This window comes from Brachyhypopomus gauderio, chromosome 9, assembly GCF_052324685.1.
Source record: "Brachyhypopomus gauderio isolate BG-103 chromosome 9, BGAUD_0.2, whole genome shotgun sequence".
Classification (NCBI taxonomy): domain Eukaryota; kingdom Metazoa; phylum Chordata; class Actinopteri; order Gymnotiformes; family Hypopomidae; genus Brachyhypopomus; species Brachyhypopomus gauderio.
Genome location: NC_135219.1, coordinates 20,515,085 through 20,533,419, shown reverse-complemented (window position 1 = coordinate 20,533,419; position 18,335 = coordinate 20,515,085). Strand labels below are relative to the sequence as shown.

The window sequence follows — 18,335 nt, the reverse complement described above, 5'->3', positions numbered from 1 at the left end:
TCAAGCACCCAATTGATCTACAAATTTTGGTTGTCTCTTTTTTTCGGTACCCGGGCCACCTGACAGCATACAAAGTGCTCAAGTAATAATTTCTTATCTCGTTTTTATTAATGAATATAACCTCTGGGGTTAATTCGATGCGGTGGTACAGGGACGGACGGACCACGGTGAAGGGAGCTTCGGTGAAGGGAGCTTCGGTGAAGGGAGCTTCGGTGAAGGGAGCTTCGGTGAAGGGAGCTTCGGTGAAGGGACCACGGTGAAGGGAGCTTCGGTGAAGGGAGCTTCGGTGAAGGGAGCTTCGGTGAAGGGAGCTTCGGTGAAGGGAGCTTCGGTGACGTACGCCGGCGACGGCTCGATCCTTTCTCTCCCCTGCCACCATTGACGCGTTGAAAGACAATTACAAGGATCACAGAGGGGATGTCCGAGGCAGCGCTGCCATGTTCCCATTCGTCGGCTGGCTGCCCCCCCCCCCCCCCCCCCCCAACCACCGCCACACCCCACACTGTGGGCGCGCCATGATGGAGACCCCTCCTCGCAGCCTGTGGGTTTTCCCAGGTGGAGCAACACCACAGCACCTTTGCTTAATGAGGTTCTGCTGTAGCCTGCGATGGATGTGAAGGGCTCGGCTATTCGTTTCTTCGCAGCTCAGACATTAGTGAGGCTGCACGCATCATTACGCCATGAGGAAGCGTCAGTCTGAAAGTAATTAAACAGAGCTGCATGATAATGGGAGTCCCACCGCGTGAGCTGCTGTAGGAATCGGACTATGATCTTTTTGTGATAATCTGTCTCTTGTTCCCCCTCTCTCCCTGGTTCTTTGTCTTGCTGACTCTTTCTTTTCTGTCTCTTCCTCTTGTTCTCGTTCTCTTCTCTCTCCACTTTTTTTTCTCTGTTCCTACCTCTTATTCTCACTGAGTTCTCCTTCTGTCTTTTTCTCTCTCTTGTCTCCCTCACTGTCTCCATGATGACTCCAGGGTCAGCTTTATCAGCTCCTCCTACCAATAAATCCCAGCATCTCAACTCAAAATCCCAGGTTCTTAACTCAAGATCCCAGGTTCTTAACTCAAAATTCCAGCTTCTGATATCAAAATCCTAGTTTCTCAACTCAAAATCTCAGGATTTCAATTCAAAATCCCAACATATCTCAACTCAAAATCCTAGCATATCAACTCAAAATCCCAGCATATCTCAGCTCAAGTTCCCGCCTTCTCAATTAACAATCAACTGAAGTTCCCACTTTATCAACTCGAGCTCTTGCCTTCTGAACTCAAGTTCCTGACAACTCAATTCAAAATCCCAGCATCACAACTAATCAGATCTCCTTGCCCCCATCTTGGCTGCGTGTCGGGGAGACTTTGGCTCCCCTCTGACTTTGGCGTTGGTATTGTCATCCCACGCGGTGCTAGAGTGGAGGGTGAACACCGGCCTGCTCTTCGGAGAGCTGCGATGTGGCGAGCGTTGGAACCACTCGCTCTTCCACTCGACGTGACCCCTACGCAGGTGTCTCTCCTCCGTTCTCCCAGCTCGGGAGTCATTAATGCGTTAATTTGCTTTGTGCGAGGGGTGGGGAGTTCACGAGGACGAGGCGCATGCTCCCACGCTCACTTACGTCGTCTTACTATTACCGATGATAACAAGCAAGTGCATTGTGGGATTGCCTGGGGAGAGAAGGAGGTGCATTGTGGGATTGCCTGAGGAGAGATGGAGATAGGGGGGTGGTGGCGGAGACTCGGTTAACAATTTCTCCGAGTGATTCGCTCCACAGCTCCCTCACCTCCTTCCCTGTGCACGTCCGAGTTCTGCCGTGCCGCTACGCGCCCGCGTCCACAGCTTGACCCCGTCGTGCTGCCGTAGCCGCGCAGACACGCGCTTGAAACAATAGGCCTCCGCCCGTCCAGCAAAACAAACGGGACTGTAATATCCCGCATTTCGGCAACAATTGGCCTCCCTTTGTGTGGTTTTGACTCTCGCTCACCCGCAGCAGCCTGAGGCGTGGAGGACAGTTCCTGGGCAGATTTCTCCGTCACACTTCTCTCTGTTTCTCTCCCTCTTTCCCCCTCCTCTCTCTTTTCTTTTTCCCTTTCCTTTTCCCCCCTCTCTCACACGCCCACGCGGCCACACGCCCCTCTACAGGGAGAGGCAGGGGCCCTCCTTATGCCTGGATGCACCAGCAAATGAGCCGTGTCCAGCACCCTGGAGAAGCGGTACCGTCCCTGAGAGTCCTGCTCTGGCTGGGCCCAAGTACACCCAGCTAGGACAAGAGCTTCCATTAGCTGAGCCTTATTAAAGCATCGTAGCCATCACAGCCAGAGATGAACTCTGCTGCTTCAAAGAGAGGCCTTTTCTTAAGCTTAAGAGATATGGAAGCCTGTTTGGCACATTTCTGTATAAGTAAACCAAAAGAGTTGCTTCACCAAGTTTGAAGCTGAGGGAAGAAATACACTGGATGCATTAGATGGCCTGCAGGCTACCAGGCCTATTTTGGTCAGCTCTGTGTACTTTATTCCCTGGTGGTAATTTGCCTTGCTATTTTTAAAAAGACAGGCGATATATGGATACATTATGTATGTGTGTGTCTCTTGGGTATATCTATGCTGTAGGTGTCATAGACTATATGTATGTTCTGTATATCACAATATTATCACAATATTATTATTCAGTTATGTTATGGTTACTAATAGGTGTCAGTTTCCATGCTGGGGGAGCAGAAATCTCAACTCCTCCAGTGTCAAAACAAGCGCTTGTGTTCATACCAGCGGGTCCACCTAGACAAGGCCCTGTGGACATAGTCCTTTATGAAGAAGAAATCCATGTCACCTCCTCTGACTCACACACACACACACACACACACACACACACACACACACACATATATACACACAGCTCTCAACAGGATGCCACAACCTAGGGTCTGCTCATACATCTAATGAACGTGCCCATTACAGTCCAGCTCTGCTGATGAGCTTTTGAGAGCATTTTGAAATGGCAATCGTAATCAATCAGGCCTTGTTTAATTACAGTATGTCACGGCAGTGATGCTGTCAGCTGCTGGTGATTGTGAGTATGTAATTGTTTGGAGAAAAGCTTAGTCCAGGGTCCATTAGACGGGAGACGACAACACTCGCCTGTGCCCCCCCCAACCAAACACAACACTCACCCCTCCAACAGGGTCTTGCATCATATTTACTTCATGAAGAGTCCCGCTTTATTAAGAGTTCCCGCGTTATTTAGAGTTCCTGCTTGCTGGGTTTCATGTCCCGTGTTTAGAGTGTTGGCACAGTGCTCGGATTTGCATAGACACTGCCGTGTAAACAGGTGTCGCCTGGCTCACAGAAGGAGGACGCGCTGAGAGAGGCACTCCTCCCCTCACTCAACACGCTCTGACTCCTCCCCTCACTCAACACGCTCTGACTCCTCCCCTCACTCAACACGCTCTGACTCCTCCCCTCACTCAACACGCTCTGACTCCTCCCCTCACTCAACACCCTTTGACTCCTCCCCTCACTCCACACGCTCTGACTCCTCCCCTTGCTTCATGTTCTCTGACTCCTCCCATCACTCCACACGCTCTGACTCCTCCCCTCGCTCCACACGCTCTGACTCCTCCCTCGCTCTACACGCTCTGACTTCTCCCCTCGCTTCATGTTCTCTGACTCCTCCCCTCGCTCCACATGCTCTGACTCCTCCCCTCGCTTCACGTTCTCTGACTCCTCCCCTTGCTTCACGTTCTCTGACTCCTCCCCTCACACCACGTGTTTTGACTCCTCTCGCGATATGCGCTCTGACTCCTCCCCTCACTCCACAAGCTCTGACTCCTCCCCTCACTTTACACGCTCTGACTCCTCCCATGCTCCTCCCTGAGCTGAGCATCACACTGGTGTCGGCTACACATCCACCCCCTCGGCCCCCTCCACCCCCTCCGCCCCATCCTCATTTTGGCACCCATTGTTCTGAGCTATGTGTGGCAGTGATAAGAAAATGAAGGTACTGGACATCTTCAAAGAGATCTCAGAGGAAAATGGCTCCTCTGTCAAAGGAAGAAGACAAACACTGAAGCAATTTTGGATGAAATCGTTGCAGGAAGGAAAACACCACCTGAGAGGAAAGACACAAGCACTAAAACAAGGAAATCTGACACAAGTGTCCACACTTCTTCTATTAATATAAAGAGCTAAACTGCACCCGGATGTTAAAGAGTAGAAAAGCAATTGTCCAGTTATCAAAAGAGTGTTTTACCATTACAATGAGGAATTTCATGCTCTTAGGAATTTCATTTTTTCTTGTTGTCATATTTGACTTTGATATTTTTAACTTGTATAGAAGCTTTAATAATCGGTCCATGTCGGTTTATTTGAGGGCAGGTCTGACAAATACCCCAGTATCTTCCAAGCCTCATTTATCATTATGCAGAAAATCACTCACCACCTCCCCTGTATGGAAAACAATTTCTTAGACTGTCACTCGGTGACTAGTGCACGGCGTGTGTGTGGGGAGGAGAAGGTATCGGTTTTGACAGGTCCCTGCACCCAGAGGAAAGAGAATCAGTTGGCCCCATTACATGTCAGTCCTCACAGACACGCATGGTGAGTCTCGGTCTCAGCCAATTGCGTTCTTGCAGCTAATTGTGCTGGGAGACGAGAGTCACACTCTGTGACTTTCCGGCTCGGCAGACGGCGGCCCGGCAGACGAGCCGTCCACGCGCGTCCGATTCTGGACCTCTTGCACCGCAGATGTGGTTGGGGGGGGTCCTGTTTTTGCCTCTTTCAAGCATCCATTGACCTCCTCCAGGTTCCCCTGCTTGTCGGTTGCACGATTGACAGTGGATGTGATGTCATCAGAGGGACTGGTATGGACGGGTTGCCCCCCCCCTTCCAACATGACGGGGCCCCCTGTCCTCTCAACCTGCAGCAGCCCGTCAGAGGAGAGAGGCCGCCTCTTATTACCCAGCCTGGATCGTTTGCTTCTCTCTCAGCCGCCGTAGTAATCAGACCTGCCGTGCTGCTGCGGTGCCTCTGAACAGAGGAAGAGCGAGAGAGGAGAGGAGAGAAAGATTATAAGATGGAGTGAAAGCAGAGGAAAGGGGTGTGAGAAAGAGAGAGGGAAGGAGAGACGGACAAAAAAGAAAACACAGGAAAGAGGGACCTGTCTTTACACGCCTGGACGAACAGTTGCTGTGTGGGAGACCCCTGCCTTTGACACAGCTGTGGCCCAATCTCCGGCTTGTCTTGATGCATTTTAAGATCCCCGCGCTGCACGTGCATTAAGCAGTCCCACCAGGATTTTGCGGGCCTTTTTTGTGATTGTTGCGGGCTAAAATGTTTGATGTTGCGGGTGTTTTAAAAAAAAATTGCGATGGAAGTTGCGGTGTGTTTTTGCTTTTTTGTGAGTACATTGCAATAGGTAGTAAACGTTGTATGGTTTCCTCTATTTAGTAGTCCATTTTAATTATCTACTTACCTATTTATTCAGGGTTGCCAACTTTTCAAGATCGCTTGGAGTGAGATTTGACCCTTGGGCGGGTGGCGGCGAACGTTAATTGTTGACGGGGGGGGGGGGGGGGGGGTTAGCGAACGTAAGTTGTTACTGGGCGGCCTGTAAAATGGACACAAATTAAGTATTATATCGAGATCGATGGCAACCCTGATTTATTTATTTATGGGTATTATGCTTCTTATAAAACCCATGGTTTTAACTCTTCAAGCAATCATTGAATGAATCATTTCGACTATATGTATAAATATTTAACTTAATTAAGTTTAACTGGTGCGCACAGTTACAAAATTCGAGAGGTGCACGACCTTGCGAATCGACAGCGTGCGATGCCCTCGCGCATGGGCGGAGCCAGTGCGATTACGTTATCTTCGCCGCGCTGACCCTCGCCGCTTGAGTGCGCTGCAGTGACTTCGCGGGCTACCGTTGCATTGTGGGGAATGTAGTGTTTGTGCGTGCAAAACACCAGCGGGCGGCTGTGGCCTGTGGGCCGGTTCTAATAGTAATTAAATATCATCCAGGGGGCCATAGATAATCAATTCGCGGGCCGGATCTGGCCCGCAAAAAAAACAGTTTATCCCCACTTTCATGTAGTGTACCGGGATACTGCTTTTCCCGATCTTTTTGCCGTTATTTTCGTTGCTCATGCTGCTTTCAGTCTGCTCCTCTTGAACGTATATATGGAAGTAAGACGGGAGTTTGTCGACGTCACATCAAGACGACATCAGTGATTGGTCAAATTTGCGGGAAAGTTGAGGTGATTGGCTGAAGTTGCAACACCGCCCTGAATTCGCGGGGTTTGCTTGAAGTTGCGTTGAAGTTGCAAATCGCAACATCGCGACTTTCTGGAGGGTCTGATTAAGAGGCGACCGCACCCCCAGACGGGCGCGTGGAGGCTCAGACTGATTCCCTGTCTGTCACTGTTACAAGACGAGGTGGTCTGCTGCACTGAACATGTTAGAACAAAAGCTGCAATAATCCCCAAGACCTGTTTTATCACAACAGGCGCAGACCGAGTGCTGTTATCTATTGGTGTTTGGATTATGATTCTGCTTTCCTGAGTAAAAGAGACTAAATGACTAACGATTAAATGATGGGTAAGTCTGTAGGAGTGAAGAGTAAACACATATCACTTATTAGTTCCTTGTCTCCTTAACCACCTACAATATCTCCCGTGTAATGTCTCCCATTGTTCTCGTCTCCCTGATCTGCCATTTTTAAGTCCCGCAATGTATTGTGGAATTTGTCAGGCTAATTGTACTTGAGGATGCACACGATCCTGTATCCTGCTTATGGGCCTTCCCCAACGTGTTATGAAGCAGCCATTACCCCGCAGAGGTTAAGATGCACGTCTTGACACGTCACCCACTCCACCACACTCTGCACCACCCACCCCACCGTACACCACCCATCCCCCTCTCCCACCACCATCCTAACACCATCCCCACCACATATAAATCAGCCTCTGCCTTTCCATCTGTCTTCGCTTTTAAGGTGGGCACGGGTATGGGAAGACCTCTCGGTGCCTCGATCGCCTCCTCCCAGCCCCTCGGCGCTGACCTGCCTGCCAGGCGGCTGTGCGGAGTGTATTTTGGCAAGATCAATGATGAGTGTCGGAGTGCATTATAGTGAGCAAAAAAACAATTATGCTCTTAGCTGGGAGAGTTGGCTTTTACACGACGCGATCAATCCAGGCACGGCAGAGCTGGGAGCTAAGGGCCACATAATGAATTGTTATCAAGTGAAGGAAAAGCATCTCCACAGACGCCGATACGAATTAGCCAACACCACCAGATTGAAGCCGAAAAGTGTGTGTGTGTGTGTGTGTGTGTGTGTGTGTGTGTGTGTGTGTGTGTGTGTGTGTGTGTGTGTGTGTGTGTGTGTGTGTGCGAGAGAGAGAGAGAGCGCACACATGTTTGTATGTGGTTTTGTGCACACCAGCTGTTAACATTGAATCTTGTCAAATGAAGACGTTGTACTCTAGCAATCGTGCTCAGTAGGAAAACCCCCAGCCGCCCAGCCGTCTTGGAAGGGTACGCCTGTACCATGTGGAGGCGCTACTGAGTCCTTCCCACTGAGGTCCCTCTTCTCGCACTGGTGAGAGGGCGTGGCTGGGCTGCCCGTGAGCCGAGAGGTGATGTCAAACCCCCAACACCCTCCACCCACCCCCACCCACCCAGGTGTGGCACGTGTGAGCTGCCAGGTGTGTCTTTACATTTATCTCACTCGGGCTCCTTGACTGAGTGAGTGTGTTAGATAAAGGACCGGCCAGTCAGAGGGAACTGGTGTGTGTTGAGGGAGGGCAACACACCCTCCCTCTTGGAGTGTATAGTGCACCGTTACCACCATGGCACAAAGAAGCCAATTTTCCTCGACAGCTAAGTGCCTTTTCAAATGTGAAAGTGGAAAATTGGACCTGGTGTGTTGTTTGGGAATCAGAGTAGTGGCAATGAAAGCACGAACATTAACTTGGTCTGCTGGAATTCCCCTGTTTGTCAGCAAAAGTGTTATTGCTGCATTGCATTGATTTATGGATCTGAAGTGCTTTGGAAATATATGACTAGCTTTAGACAATGCTAAAGACCACTGAAGATCATCATTGGTATATTTCAGTGGTGTCTGATAGGGGTGGGTTTAACCTCTCTATTTAACCTTTTGCCCCAGAGATTATTGCTCTCTCCCCTTTCCCTGTGAGACATTTAACGGAAAATAAGAAGCCCCACATAAGACTCCAGGGGGCTGGGGGTGGGGGTGTTATCTAGCAGGTTTACTGGAAATAAACCAGTTAGGCTATTTATCAGAACGCCGGCTGGGTCTGGAGCACAGACACGAGCTCTTCCTGGACTGAATCGATGCTGCCGCTCGTATTATTAATTATAAGGAGTGATTAGACTTCGATTAAACATTTTGATGAGTATCTTCACTAATCTACTGTTTTCAGTTGAATTAATGTTTTGAACATTCTTCACCATCACATTTTACACAAAAGACTACAGGATTATGTTAGAAATGTGTTTTTTTCCCCAGTTTGACAGACGGCGACATAATGCAGGTCTTGATAAAAAAAATATCATCATCATCATCATCATCACTACCACCAGCAGCAGCAATAGCCTAATATTAACTGGCTATATGATGATACACTATACTGTATTGCCAAAATTGACTCACATATGAGCTTAAGTGATATCCCACTAAAGTTCAAACCAACGTCCACCCTTTGTAGCTAGAACAGTTTCGACTCTTCTGGGAAGGCTGTCCACAAGGTTTAGGAGTGTGTTTATGGGGATGTTTGACCATTCTTCCAGAAGTGCATTTGTCAGGTCACATACTAATGTTGGACGAGAAGGCCTGGCTCTCAGTCGCCACTCTAATTCATCCCAAAGGTGTTCTATCGGGATGAGGTCAGGACTCTGTGCTGGCCAGTCAAGTTCATCCACACCAGACTCTGCCATCTGCCATGTTTGTAAAAACAGTCTGCATGCCTAGGTGCTTAATTTTATACACCTGTGGCCGTGGAAGTGATTGGAACACCTGATTCAGATAATTTGGGTGGGTGAGCAAATACTTTTGGCAATATAATGTATTTTGTAGACTACAACACATTTGCGGAAGATCAACTTTCTTAGAAATAGAGGGTAACCGTGCCTGCTGTCTCTTATGACACCACATCCTGACCCCGCTACAGTCTGGCCCGCTGCAGGACTAGAGCCAGGACCAAGATAGAAATGTAGTCCAAGCCGGGGTCCAATGTCGCCATGGACTCAGGGTCACACGTAGAAGGCATTTTTATGACTTGCTTGGTACTACAGACACCCTGGCACACCACACAATGACCCAGAGGAAGAACTGTGGCCAAGGCAGAGATTCCCCTACTACTCTTACGTCCTTAAGAGACACCCTGCTCACTTAATGGTGAAAACCATCACTGTCCCCCTCCTGGTGTCTCAGAAAAGGAAGTACAAACCTTCCACTGCTGAAAAAAGGGCTTCATGTCAAGCAAACAATTCATACCCCCACTAATTTGCAAAATAGGACTACCGCTACAGAAATAAAGTAGTTATGATCATATCATTTTGAATTATACTTAGAAACATTTACATTATATTTACTATTTTCTTAACCACTGTTTAATTAGCCAAGTATCATAGGCTAAATTAAAATGGCACATAGGCTATATTAAAACGATCACAATCACTCAAAATTAAAAAGGACAGAAAGCAATGAAATAGCTCATAGTGTTGAATGAGTAAATAGGTTTCAGGCTGTGCAATTCTGCAGTTTTATGAACTCACCTATTGACTCAGTCATCTTTTTTAGAGCATTATGTCATTACTTTGCTAATGTTACTATGTTACCTTCAACAATATAGTATATAATCTGCATTTGTAAACATTAATGTCAAGCTTGTTAAACTCACTTTCTGAAATACGACCCAACAGACCCTTGGCCCTTTGTTAGCAAATGAAAGCAAACACACTAGCTGGCACACATGAGCAATGAAGTCACCAGATGCAAATTACTGTTGCAAATAGCGTTGCAGATGGGACAACACTCTGTGGTTTGTTTGGTAGTTGCCTGAAAGTTTTAAAAAGTGAATCACGTTGCCACCTGTCTGCCTGTGGTTAAGAACCTGGAAAATATTTCAAAACCTGCTGTGAATGCAGTTCTTTCTCCTGTCTGAATACGAGCCCTAATTAAAATTTAAACCTTATCCTATTATAAAGTATTAAAATGACATCAAAATTGATATGGCCTTCAACACCAACTTAACAAATTACGCAGAATCGCATTGGAACTAATTTCACATTAGTCATAGCCAGCCAGCTGTAAACCCGAAAGTGCTTGTTTTGCACTTCCTGTCCTTAACCTCCTTTCAGGACTCGGTAAGGGGCTCAGGCGGGACGCCTAAGTCTGATTGCAAAGGTAAAAGGGGTCATTTAGCGAGCTAACGGGACAAACCGCAGTGTGGCGTCTCCCGTGTCTACCTCTGGGCTAGGCAGCCCTCTCACTCAACCTAATGCACTGGGCCTAATTCAGACGAAGAGCTGGCTGGAGGCGACCCAAGGAGCTCCATGCCGAAAAATTGGTTTCTGGGAGGGGGGCGGGGGGGGGGGGCGTAGTTGGGTGCTGAGTAAATACAGGTTTATTTAATTCAGAATGGGAAATGGCTTCCTTGAGAATAATGTTATATTGAATGGTAGTGAACTGGTGGTCCTCGGGAGGCTGTAAGGATGTCAGATGGTTATTTTATCAGCCTGATCCTTCTGGAATGTATGGTCAACCACAAAGTTGCAGTGGTTCTGATGACAAAACGCTGCAAAGCATGAATGGTAGCTTTTTAGGCAAATACCTGTGGTTAGTATGCATGTGATTCTAAAATGCGCCCTAGTGCTTGAGACTCACTACATTGCATCATGCGTTTGTCAGATTCTGAGTTGGAAGATTACATAACTCACCGGCTTTCTCAGAGTTAGTGAACAAACAGGGAGTGTTTGCTTGTGAATAAACAGTCTGGGTAAGTCGTCCATAACCGGCTCTCCAAATAAAGTTTTTTTTGTGTGAATATGTGAGTAACATTGCCTTGCGTCTCAGGTTTTTACAACGCCATACCCATAACCATAGCTCTCCTTAGCGCTCCTTGTCTTATGATGGAGTCATATAAAAATGCCAAACCTCTTCCACGTCCCACAAACACTTGCAGTCAGCATAGGGTCAAGCACCGTAAAAAACCAAGCACCACTTTTCCCAGAACGGCCGTTTGCTCTCAGGAGCTCGTGAAGTGTGCGCACGTGGCAAAAGCGGCAACAGCTGGAACCCCTGCGGTGTAGTCCGTAAAATGCACCCAGAAGGAAGCCCGGCCCGCCCGGCGAGGGAGTCGTGACCGCGAGAGGCAGTGGGGGTCCGGCGCCGAGCACTCGGTCCCGCAGCCGCATCCGGACGCCCGCTGGTACAAGACCCTGCCAATCACGTGGTCTCAGCAAACCCAGACACCCATCAGATGGGTTTCAGTAGGAAGTTAGGCTGTGAATGAATAAGTGCATAAAACCATATATATATATATATATATATTCATACAATTTAAACTACTGGCTATTGTATTTTTTTCCCCAAAGAATGTAAAAATCAAGTTCATTGACAAAAAAATAAATAAATCACCAAACTTACTCCATATCATTATTTCCATATTTCCATATTGAATATTTCCAACCATGTCCTGAACAAATTTGATGGGAAAAGTGGTGAGAGGCGTTCTGTGCACTGAGATGGGACAGCCAATCATGTGCTGTCAGTCAGGGACCTCGGCTTGCTTAAGTGGAGTTGTCAGACACCAGCGATGAGTCATTTGTGCTCACAGCCTTGCTACAGTCATTTGTTTGTCCTAAATTCTTTTCCATTTCATCTCTTTTATTTTATCCTCTTTTCTTTGCTGGATAAACTTGTAGAGTTAAGTTAGAATTTGGACCAAGCATGGAAAACCACATGGATCCTCATCAGATATAATTTCTAGTTTCGTTTGGCTCTGTGAAACGTTAGTACACCAGCATGGCTTAATTCACTAAAGACAGAGAGGGAATTATTAAATGACACCTTTTGCCCAATTTTTGAACAATTTAGGGTAAATATTTCTGCAAACGCTCGATCGCTTCCATTCAGTTTCCAGTTAGCTGTGCTAAATGCCAGCGAATTCAAGGCACCGTTTTGAAACGTTGCAGATGATAATTACACCACCCAGGGAGATTGCTGTAGTGCTCGTGCACACGGGTGCAGTGTTCTGAAGACCCTCTGCTTGTGACTCACCCTGATATCACCTCACTTTGCCATTAGCATAAAATCCATACTGTTCTGCCCTGCGATGGCAGTCCATGACAAACACTACATGTGCATTCACAAACACAACACATGCAGGAGGACATGCATACACACACAGGCAGGAGGACACACATACACACTCGTAGGCTGGCAGCCATTACGTGTCACGGGAAAAACACCCGCTTTATCTGTTGGGTTGCCGTACCAGCAGAGAAGGCTTAGCTTCCACTGGCTACCTAATGCATCAGCTCCTTCTCGGAGTAGACCGACCCTGCTTAGTGTTTTCAAATAAACATATTAAAGATTTAGGCGAGTAATCGAGACTGCAGACAGTAAAGAATGGGCAGGCTTAAGTGTGTGATGCAACTTTAAGATACTTGCATTGAGATCAATCATTGGTCCCAGACTTAACCTCAATTATTTAGCATCTCCTTAGAAACCCCACATGCATTATTCACACACACGGGTTCTAATTTTAGTTTTCCGTTTGGGAGTGGCATGACAGAGGGGAACGGGCTTACACAGCTAGGGTGTGTGTGTGTGTGTGTGTGTGTGTGTGTGTGTGTGTGTGTGTGTGTGTGACTGCTCACGTTTGAGTCTGTGTGTGTCTGAGAAAGCACGCATGTGTGTGCGTGAGTTTGTGGGTAAGAGTTTGCGAGTATGTATGTGTGTGTGTGTGTGTGTGTGTGTGTGTGTGTGTGTGTGTGTGTGTGTGAAGGCCCTCCATTACATCCCGATCACTTGCTGTATTTACAATCCACAAATTGGGTTTACATTTACACAACAAGGAGGGAAGGAGATAGCATCAGGTAACCAGAGGAGGCACCTGTAACGTCTGCCTCCTGCCATAATCCTTCCCTTAGCATGCGTGCTGGAGCATTCACACTGCAGTGTCACTCGGTGTGTGTGTGTGTGTGTGCGTGTGTGCGTGTGTGCGTGCGTGTGTGCGTGTGTGCGTGTGTGTGTGTGTGTGTGTGCGTGTGTGCGTGTGTGTGTGTGTGTGTGTGTGTGTGTGTGTGTGTGTGTGTGTGTGTGTGTGTTTCCGGCCTGTGCCCTGCACTGTCTGAAAGCCTTGTTTTACTGAGTCAAAGTAGCAGATTGTCTTCCTGCACCAAAACAGCCAACAGCAACTGGGTCACCGCCCCTCACATGGGGGGGGGGGGGGGGGGGTGTGGCCTTATGACTCAGCGCGGAGACAGATTCCGCGCACCCAGAAGCCCGCTGCTGTTAGCGCCGCCGCTACCGCCGTCGGAGAGAGGAAGTGGACCGTTCTTTTGTGCAAATGAGGGCAAGACCTTGAGGTATTCCGGGAATCCCAAAGCGCTCCCTTGCGTTCGAGTCTCTGCGATGGACTCCCAAATTGCTTGCCATATGTGCGGCTAATTGAACTGCTGAAACGATAAGGACTGGAGATACTGGCATGTCGGACAGACGCCTCCGCACGCCCCCTCCCCCCAGACGAGGGGGGATATGTAAATCTCCCAGCCACAGCTTTCAGGATGGCGCCTTCCGATTAGATGTGTCGCCACAACACATGTTTAACATAGAGCTTTTCTGCTCTTGGCGTGATGGGTTCTTTGGCTCCTCCCCCCCCCCCCCCCCCCCCCCCAGGCTGCATTGTGATGTCAGGACGTATGTTCCATACCCAATAATAATACAAGCACTTAAGGCTATAACCCACCATCTCAATTCTACCAGACACCACAAATGACTCCGGGTCTGCAAAGTAGCTGGTGTAGCACACACGACTCGGATGACTAGGATTTTAAAGCACACATAGACTACTCCTTCCTTGAGCTTTTGTCTGTTTACGTCTCGTATTCTGCTTTCGTGTTTACACGAATCCTCGGTGTCGACGGTACCTCCTGCACCTCCGCCCACTGCATCCAGTTTTACACCCAGCCTCATTCTGTCTCCTCCATCAGACGCTGCATGGCCTCTGGTGCCTGCCTCCTGTTCTGGATTTACTTGGTTAATTGAGTGAAAGCTCGGTGGCTCGTGGCGTGGCACTGATTTAGCGGCCTGACACCTACTTGGATTCACAAGCCAGACTGGTGCTGGCACTCCTCATCCTCATCACTCTTCATCCCAGGTTTCTCCAGCAAGGGCCTGAAGCTCATGTCCACCTGCCTGGGTCCTTGGCATGAATAAACAGAACTTTCCTGTCCACCTCTGATCCCCTTCTCTTTCTGTCCCATACTCACGGTTTCCTCCCAGAACCCCAAACATCTCTAAAGAGACGGTGCTGTCCACCCCCACGCCGATGAAGAAACGCTTTTCTTTGGCAACTCGTGATTTCAATAAAATTGCTTCTTACTGCTTCAGTGAAAATGGTAGTCTGTTGTTTTAGTCTGAATATGTGTTGTTCTAACTGATGTTTTGTGTGTGTGTGTGTGTGTGTGTGTGTGTGGTGTGTGTGTGTGTGTGTGTGTGTGTGTGTGTGTGTGTGTGTGTGTGTGTGTGTGTGTTTTCTAGCTTGCTGGGTTCATCTATGCCTGTTATGTGGTGAAACTCATTTCAGAAGAAGAAGACAGCTGTAAGTATGAGCTTGCATTTGAGCTGTTTCTCTGTTTATAAAGTGTATTTTTTCTCATACAAATCACTATGTGAATTTGAAATGAATTTAGTTTTATTTAGTACTGTATTTATACCATTTATCTCACCAAAACTAAATTATCCAATAGATAATATACAGATAAAATATTAGTATGATTTACAAATAATAAGTCTATTCTTGTGCAACTTTTAATGTGACGTAATATGTTTTAGTAGCCACGAATGTTTTATTTAGGGTTCACACAAGTGTGGGAAATTTATTGTTTAACATTTTCTTTCCCATAAAACTTGAACAATATTATATACAGTACATTGTACAAGTTGAGGTTGGTTTGTTGTGATTGCAGTTAGTCATTAGAATGGAAGGAAATGAAGACCTATAGAATGCAGTTTAAGTAATATTGTTAAGATATGGTTTTAAATTAAAATAAAGTGGGGAAACCCTCTCACCTTAAGCTGTACAGCAGAGCTAGTCACTGTTGCTATGATGACTTGTCAAACAAGAACATCATTTTCAATTTGCGTGCACAACTTTAACGTTTGATTTCTGATTAAGATGTTAATTTAACCAGGAAAAAAAACAACCAATATATACTTCGCCAATATAGTTGTCTTGAGGATCCATTAATTCACCACAGTGTCAAAACACGGACCAGTATTAGAATGAAGCCAAAACATGTTCACATGTTCAGTGTTTACCAGCTAGAATAGTAGCTAAGTAGTAAATTGTTATTTAATAAATGCCGAGAAACTTACGTAGCTGACCATGCAAGCAATTGACTTCTAAAATCAGTTATTTTTGACAAAGTAGCTTCAGCCAGTGGCTGGAATAACATCGCTGGCTCGAACGGACGGTGGACTAGCCAACGAACTTGTCCGACATACTTTTTTACTGCCCCATCGTGCAGTTGCTTATATATTTACTGAAATAATGAAACATAGGCATAGACATCTCTCTTAGAGCCAGACCTTTATCGTAGTTACAGTGGCTCAACAAACATTTAGATTTAGACATTTAGAATTTAAAAGATTACTTTTATCGATCCCGAACTGCCAGCTTGTGGCCATGTGCTTTAAAGTAATGGGACGCGGTGCCATTTGTTATATTCAGACACAGCGCTCAGCCCCATAGTCTACAGCTCGGCCCCGTCCCTATAAGAGACATGAATTATTCCCTTTAGTCGCCGCCCTATTTCGACAAGATTAGAAAGCAAGATAATTAATTAGGTCAGAGGTTTGAGGTTTGCGTTGTACTGAAGCGATATATAATTAATGTTTATTGCTTTGAGGCATTTTGTAACTTGCGTTGGCGGTGTCGTTGCTGCCGACGTCGTTCCTGGAATTTTGTGTTGAAGAACACAGCTAGCAAAGCCTTGGCAAGCAAGCCGAGCGCCATCAGATCAATAGTAGCCCTCTCGGTCCAATTCCCGTTCTCTCGTCCTTGTGTCTCACTTATCGCCAAGCAACAGAGCAAGGGAACGAGAGAAAGGGGGGAGTGTGTATTTCAGTGGGTCGCTGAAAGTCTGCCTTTGTGTGGGTAATTCCGCCATAGTCTTTGATGCGCCACTTGGTTGACCAAGCTAACCTCGCCGGGCCTTCTCATTGCATCAGTGCCATTATGCCTCACTCAGGGTGCAATTAGGAACAGCCTTGTTTGGAACTGACATTCTCACATTATGCTGACTTCACTCTGCACGAGGACGGGGAGTGGAGCCCCATAGCCCACAATGGCTATTGTCCCTTAATAAAAGCAGCCAGTGTGCATGTGGATTGTGAGGGCAACACATTAGCCAAGTTGAGCAATTTTCCATCATGCACGGCACAGTCATGCAAAAAAAAAAAAAAATCAGTGGCCTTTTTTTAATCCACAACCCTGGTTCATACCCAAATTGCCTTAACTGCGAAACTGAGTTTTTGATGGGTACATTGGTTTTTAATGAATGCTGAAATTTTGGAGCATTTCTGCACAACACTAGCCTCTTCAGAGAGCATTATTCATATGCATGAAATCTTACTGCAGAAGTGACCGTCTTTTACGGAGTGTTTCAGCGCGCCTAATGAACTTGCCTGCACATGCTCTACAAAATCCAGTTATGTTGAGTTGCAAATAAATTCTTTCACTCTTGTACAAACAGTCTCTAATTCAATCAGCAGTCATTCTGCTCACTGCTGAGTAATATGGCATGTGTCTTCATCAGTGTTGGGGGGGGGGGGGGATTCTGGTAAATGTGCGTAATTGAAATGCTCCCTCTTCAGTCAGCGAGAGCTCCAATGGTTGCTGGTGTGACCGCTGTGGTGGGTGTGTGCTCGCCTACCGAGTGATTATGTCTGTCAAGGGGATATCAGGATACTTTGATTACCTGCACGAGGGATCGCGGGGGCCGCGGAAAGTGTGGCCCTCCGCACTGGAATAATGTTGTCAGGGAGGCTTGCCATTCTCCGATGAATGCGAGTAATATTGACGGTTTGATCCCCGAGGCATGCAGGAACACTAATCTGGCAGCCATATTGGCCATTATAGCCCTAATTAATATAGTACATGAAGAACCTCTACAGAGGTAATGAACACCTCAAACCAATCAACATGCGCACTGCATAATTACTGCTACTATCAAGGGTAATGTTCCAGGGTCCATTTAAAGAAAGGAAGGTATTTAAAATGATTCTGCCCCCGAGACCGAAAGCAGGGAAGAGAGCTGGAGGCGTGGGGTTGGGTGTGGAGGCCTGGGGGGGTTGGTGGTGGGGTTGGGTGTGGAGGCCTGGGGGGGTTGGTGGTGGGGTTGGGTGTGGAGGCCTGGGGGGGTTGGTGGTGGGGTTGGGTGTGGAGGCCTGGGGGGGTTGGTGGTGGGGTTGGGTGTGGAGGCCTGGGGGGTTGGTAGTGGGGTCCTGGGGAGTTGGGGGGGCTCTTGTCAGGAAGACAGAGAGTGGCTGCTGGTTTATGCATGGTGCAGCGATTAGCATCCCACTGCATGCTACCCACAACTCCCGAAGACATGGAACCCATGCAGGCCAGAACTCTCCGACTCGGGTTGCTTTGCTGTAAATAGTCCGTTGGAAGCCACCATGTCTGCCTGGTTTACCTCCAACCCTGCCTCAGACCTCTAGATCACTGCCAGGACCTGCCGCTTTAGCGAATCGATAGATGTTAGAAGTCCATTTGTGGAGGTGGAGGAGGTGGAGGCATATATATTTGAATGCTAATCGCGTAGCTTAAGGTGGCCGTGTCAGGCCTGCTAACTGTCCTCAGGCCCACAGCCATTAGCACACGCTATCTGTTTTTCTTTCTTTTTTTTTTACTTCATTACTGAAGCACTGATCCCACTGTTTGCCATTAGCTTGGCAAGGCCAGCCAGGGGGCATTTAGCCATTAGAAGGGTCTGAGCTATTTGCTACATTAAAAGAAAAGGGAGGGGCAGAAATGTTGTTAAAGCATTCGCTTTCCTCCAGCATGTCTCATAATATTTTGCTCACAGTAT

General features: G+C 47.4%; 1 protein-coding gene across 1 annotated transcript in view; it reads left to right on the top strand.

Annotated features, from left to right (window-relative positions):
* nkain2 (sodium/potassium transporting ATPase interacting 2) overlaps positions 1–18,335 on the top strand; it is a 99,877-nt gene that overhangs the window by 76,596 nt on the left and 4,946 nt on the right. The window contains exon 5 of the mRNA XM_077017850.1: positions 14,779–14,839. Coding sequence (XP_076873965.1) covers positions 14,779–14,839 — 61 coding nt within the window. The remainder of the gene's footprint in view (positions 1–14,778; positions 14,840–18,335) is intronic.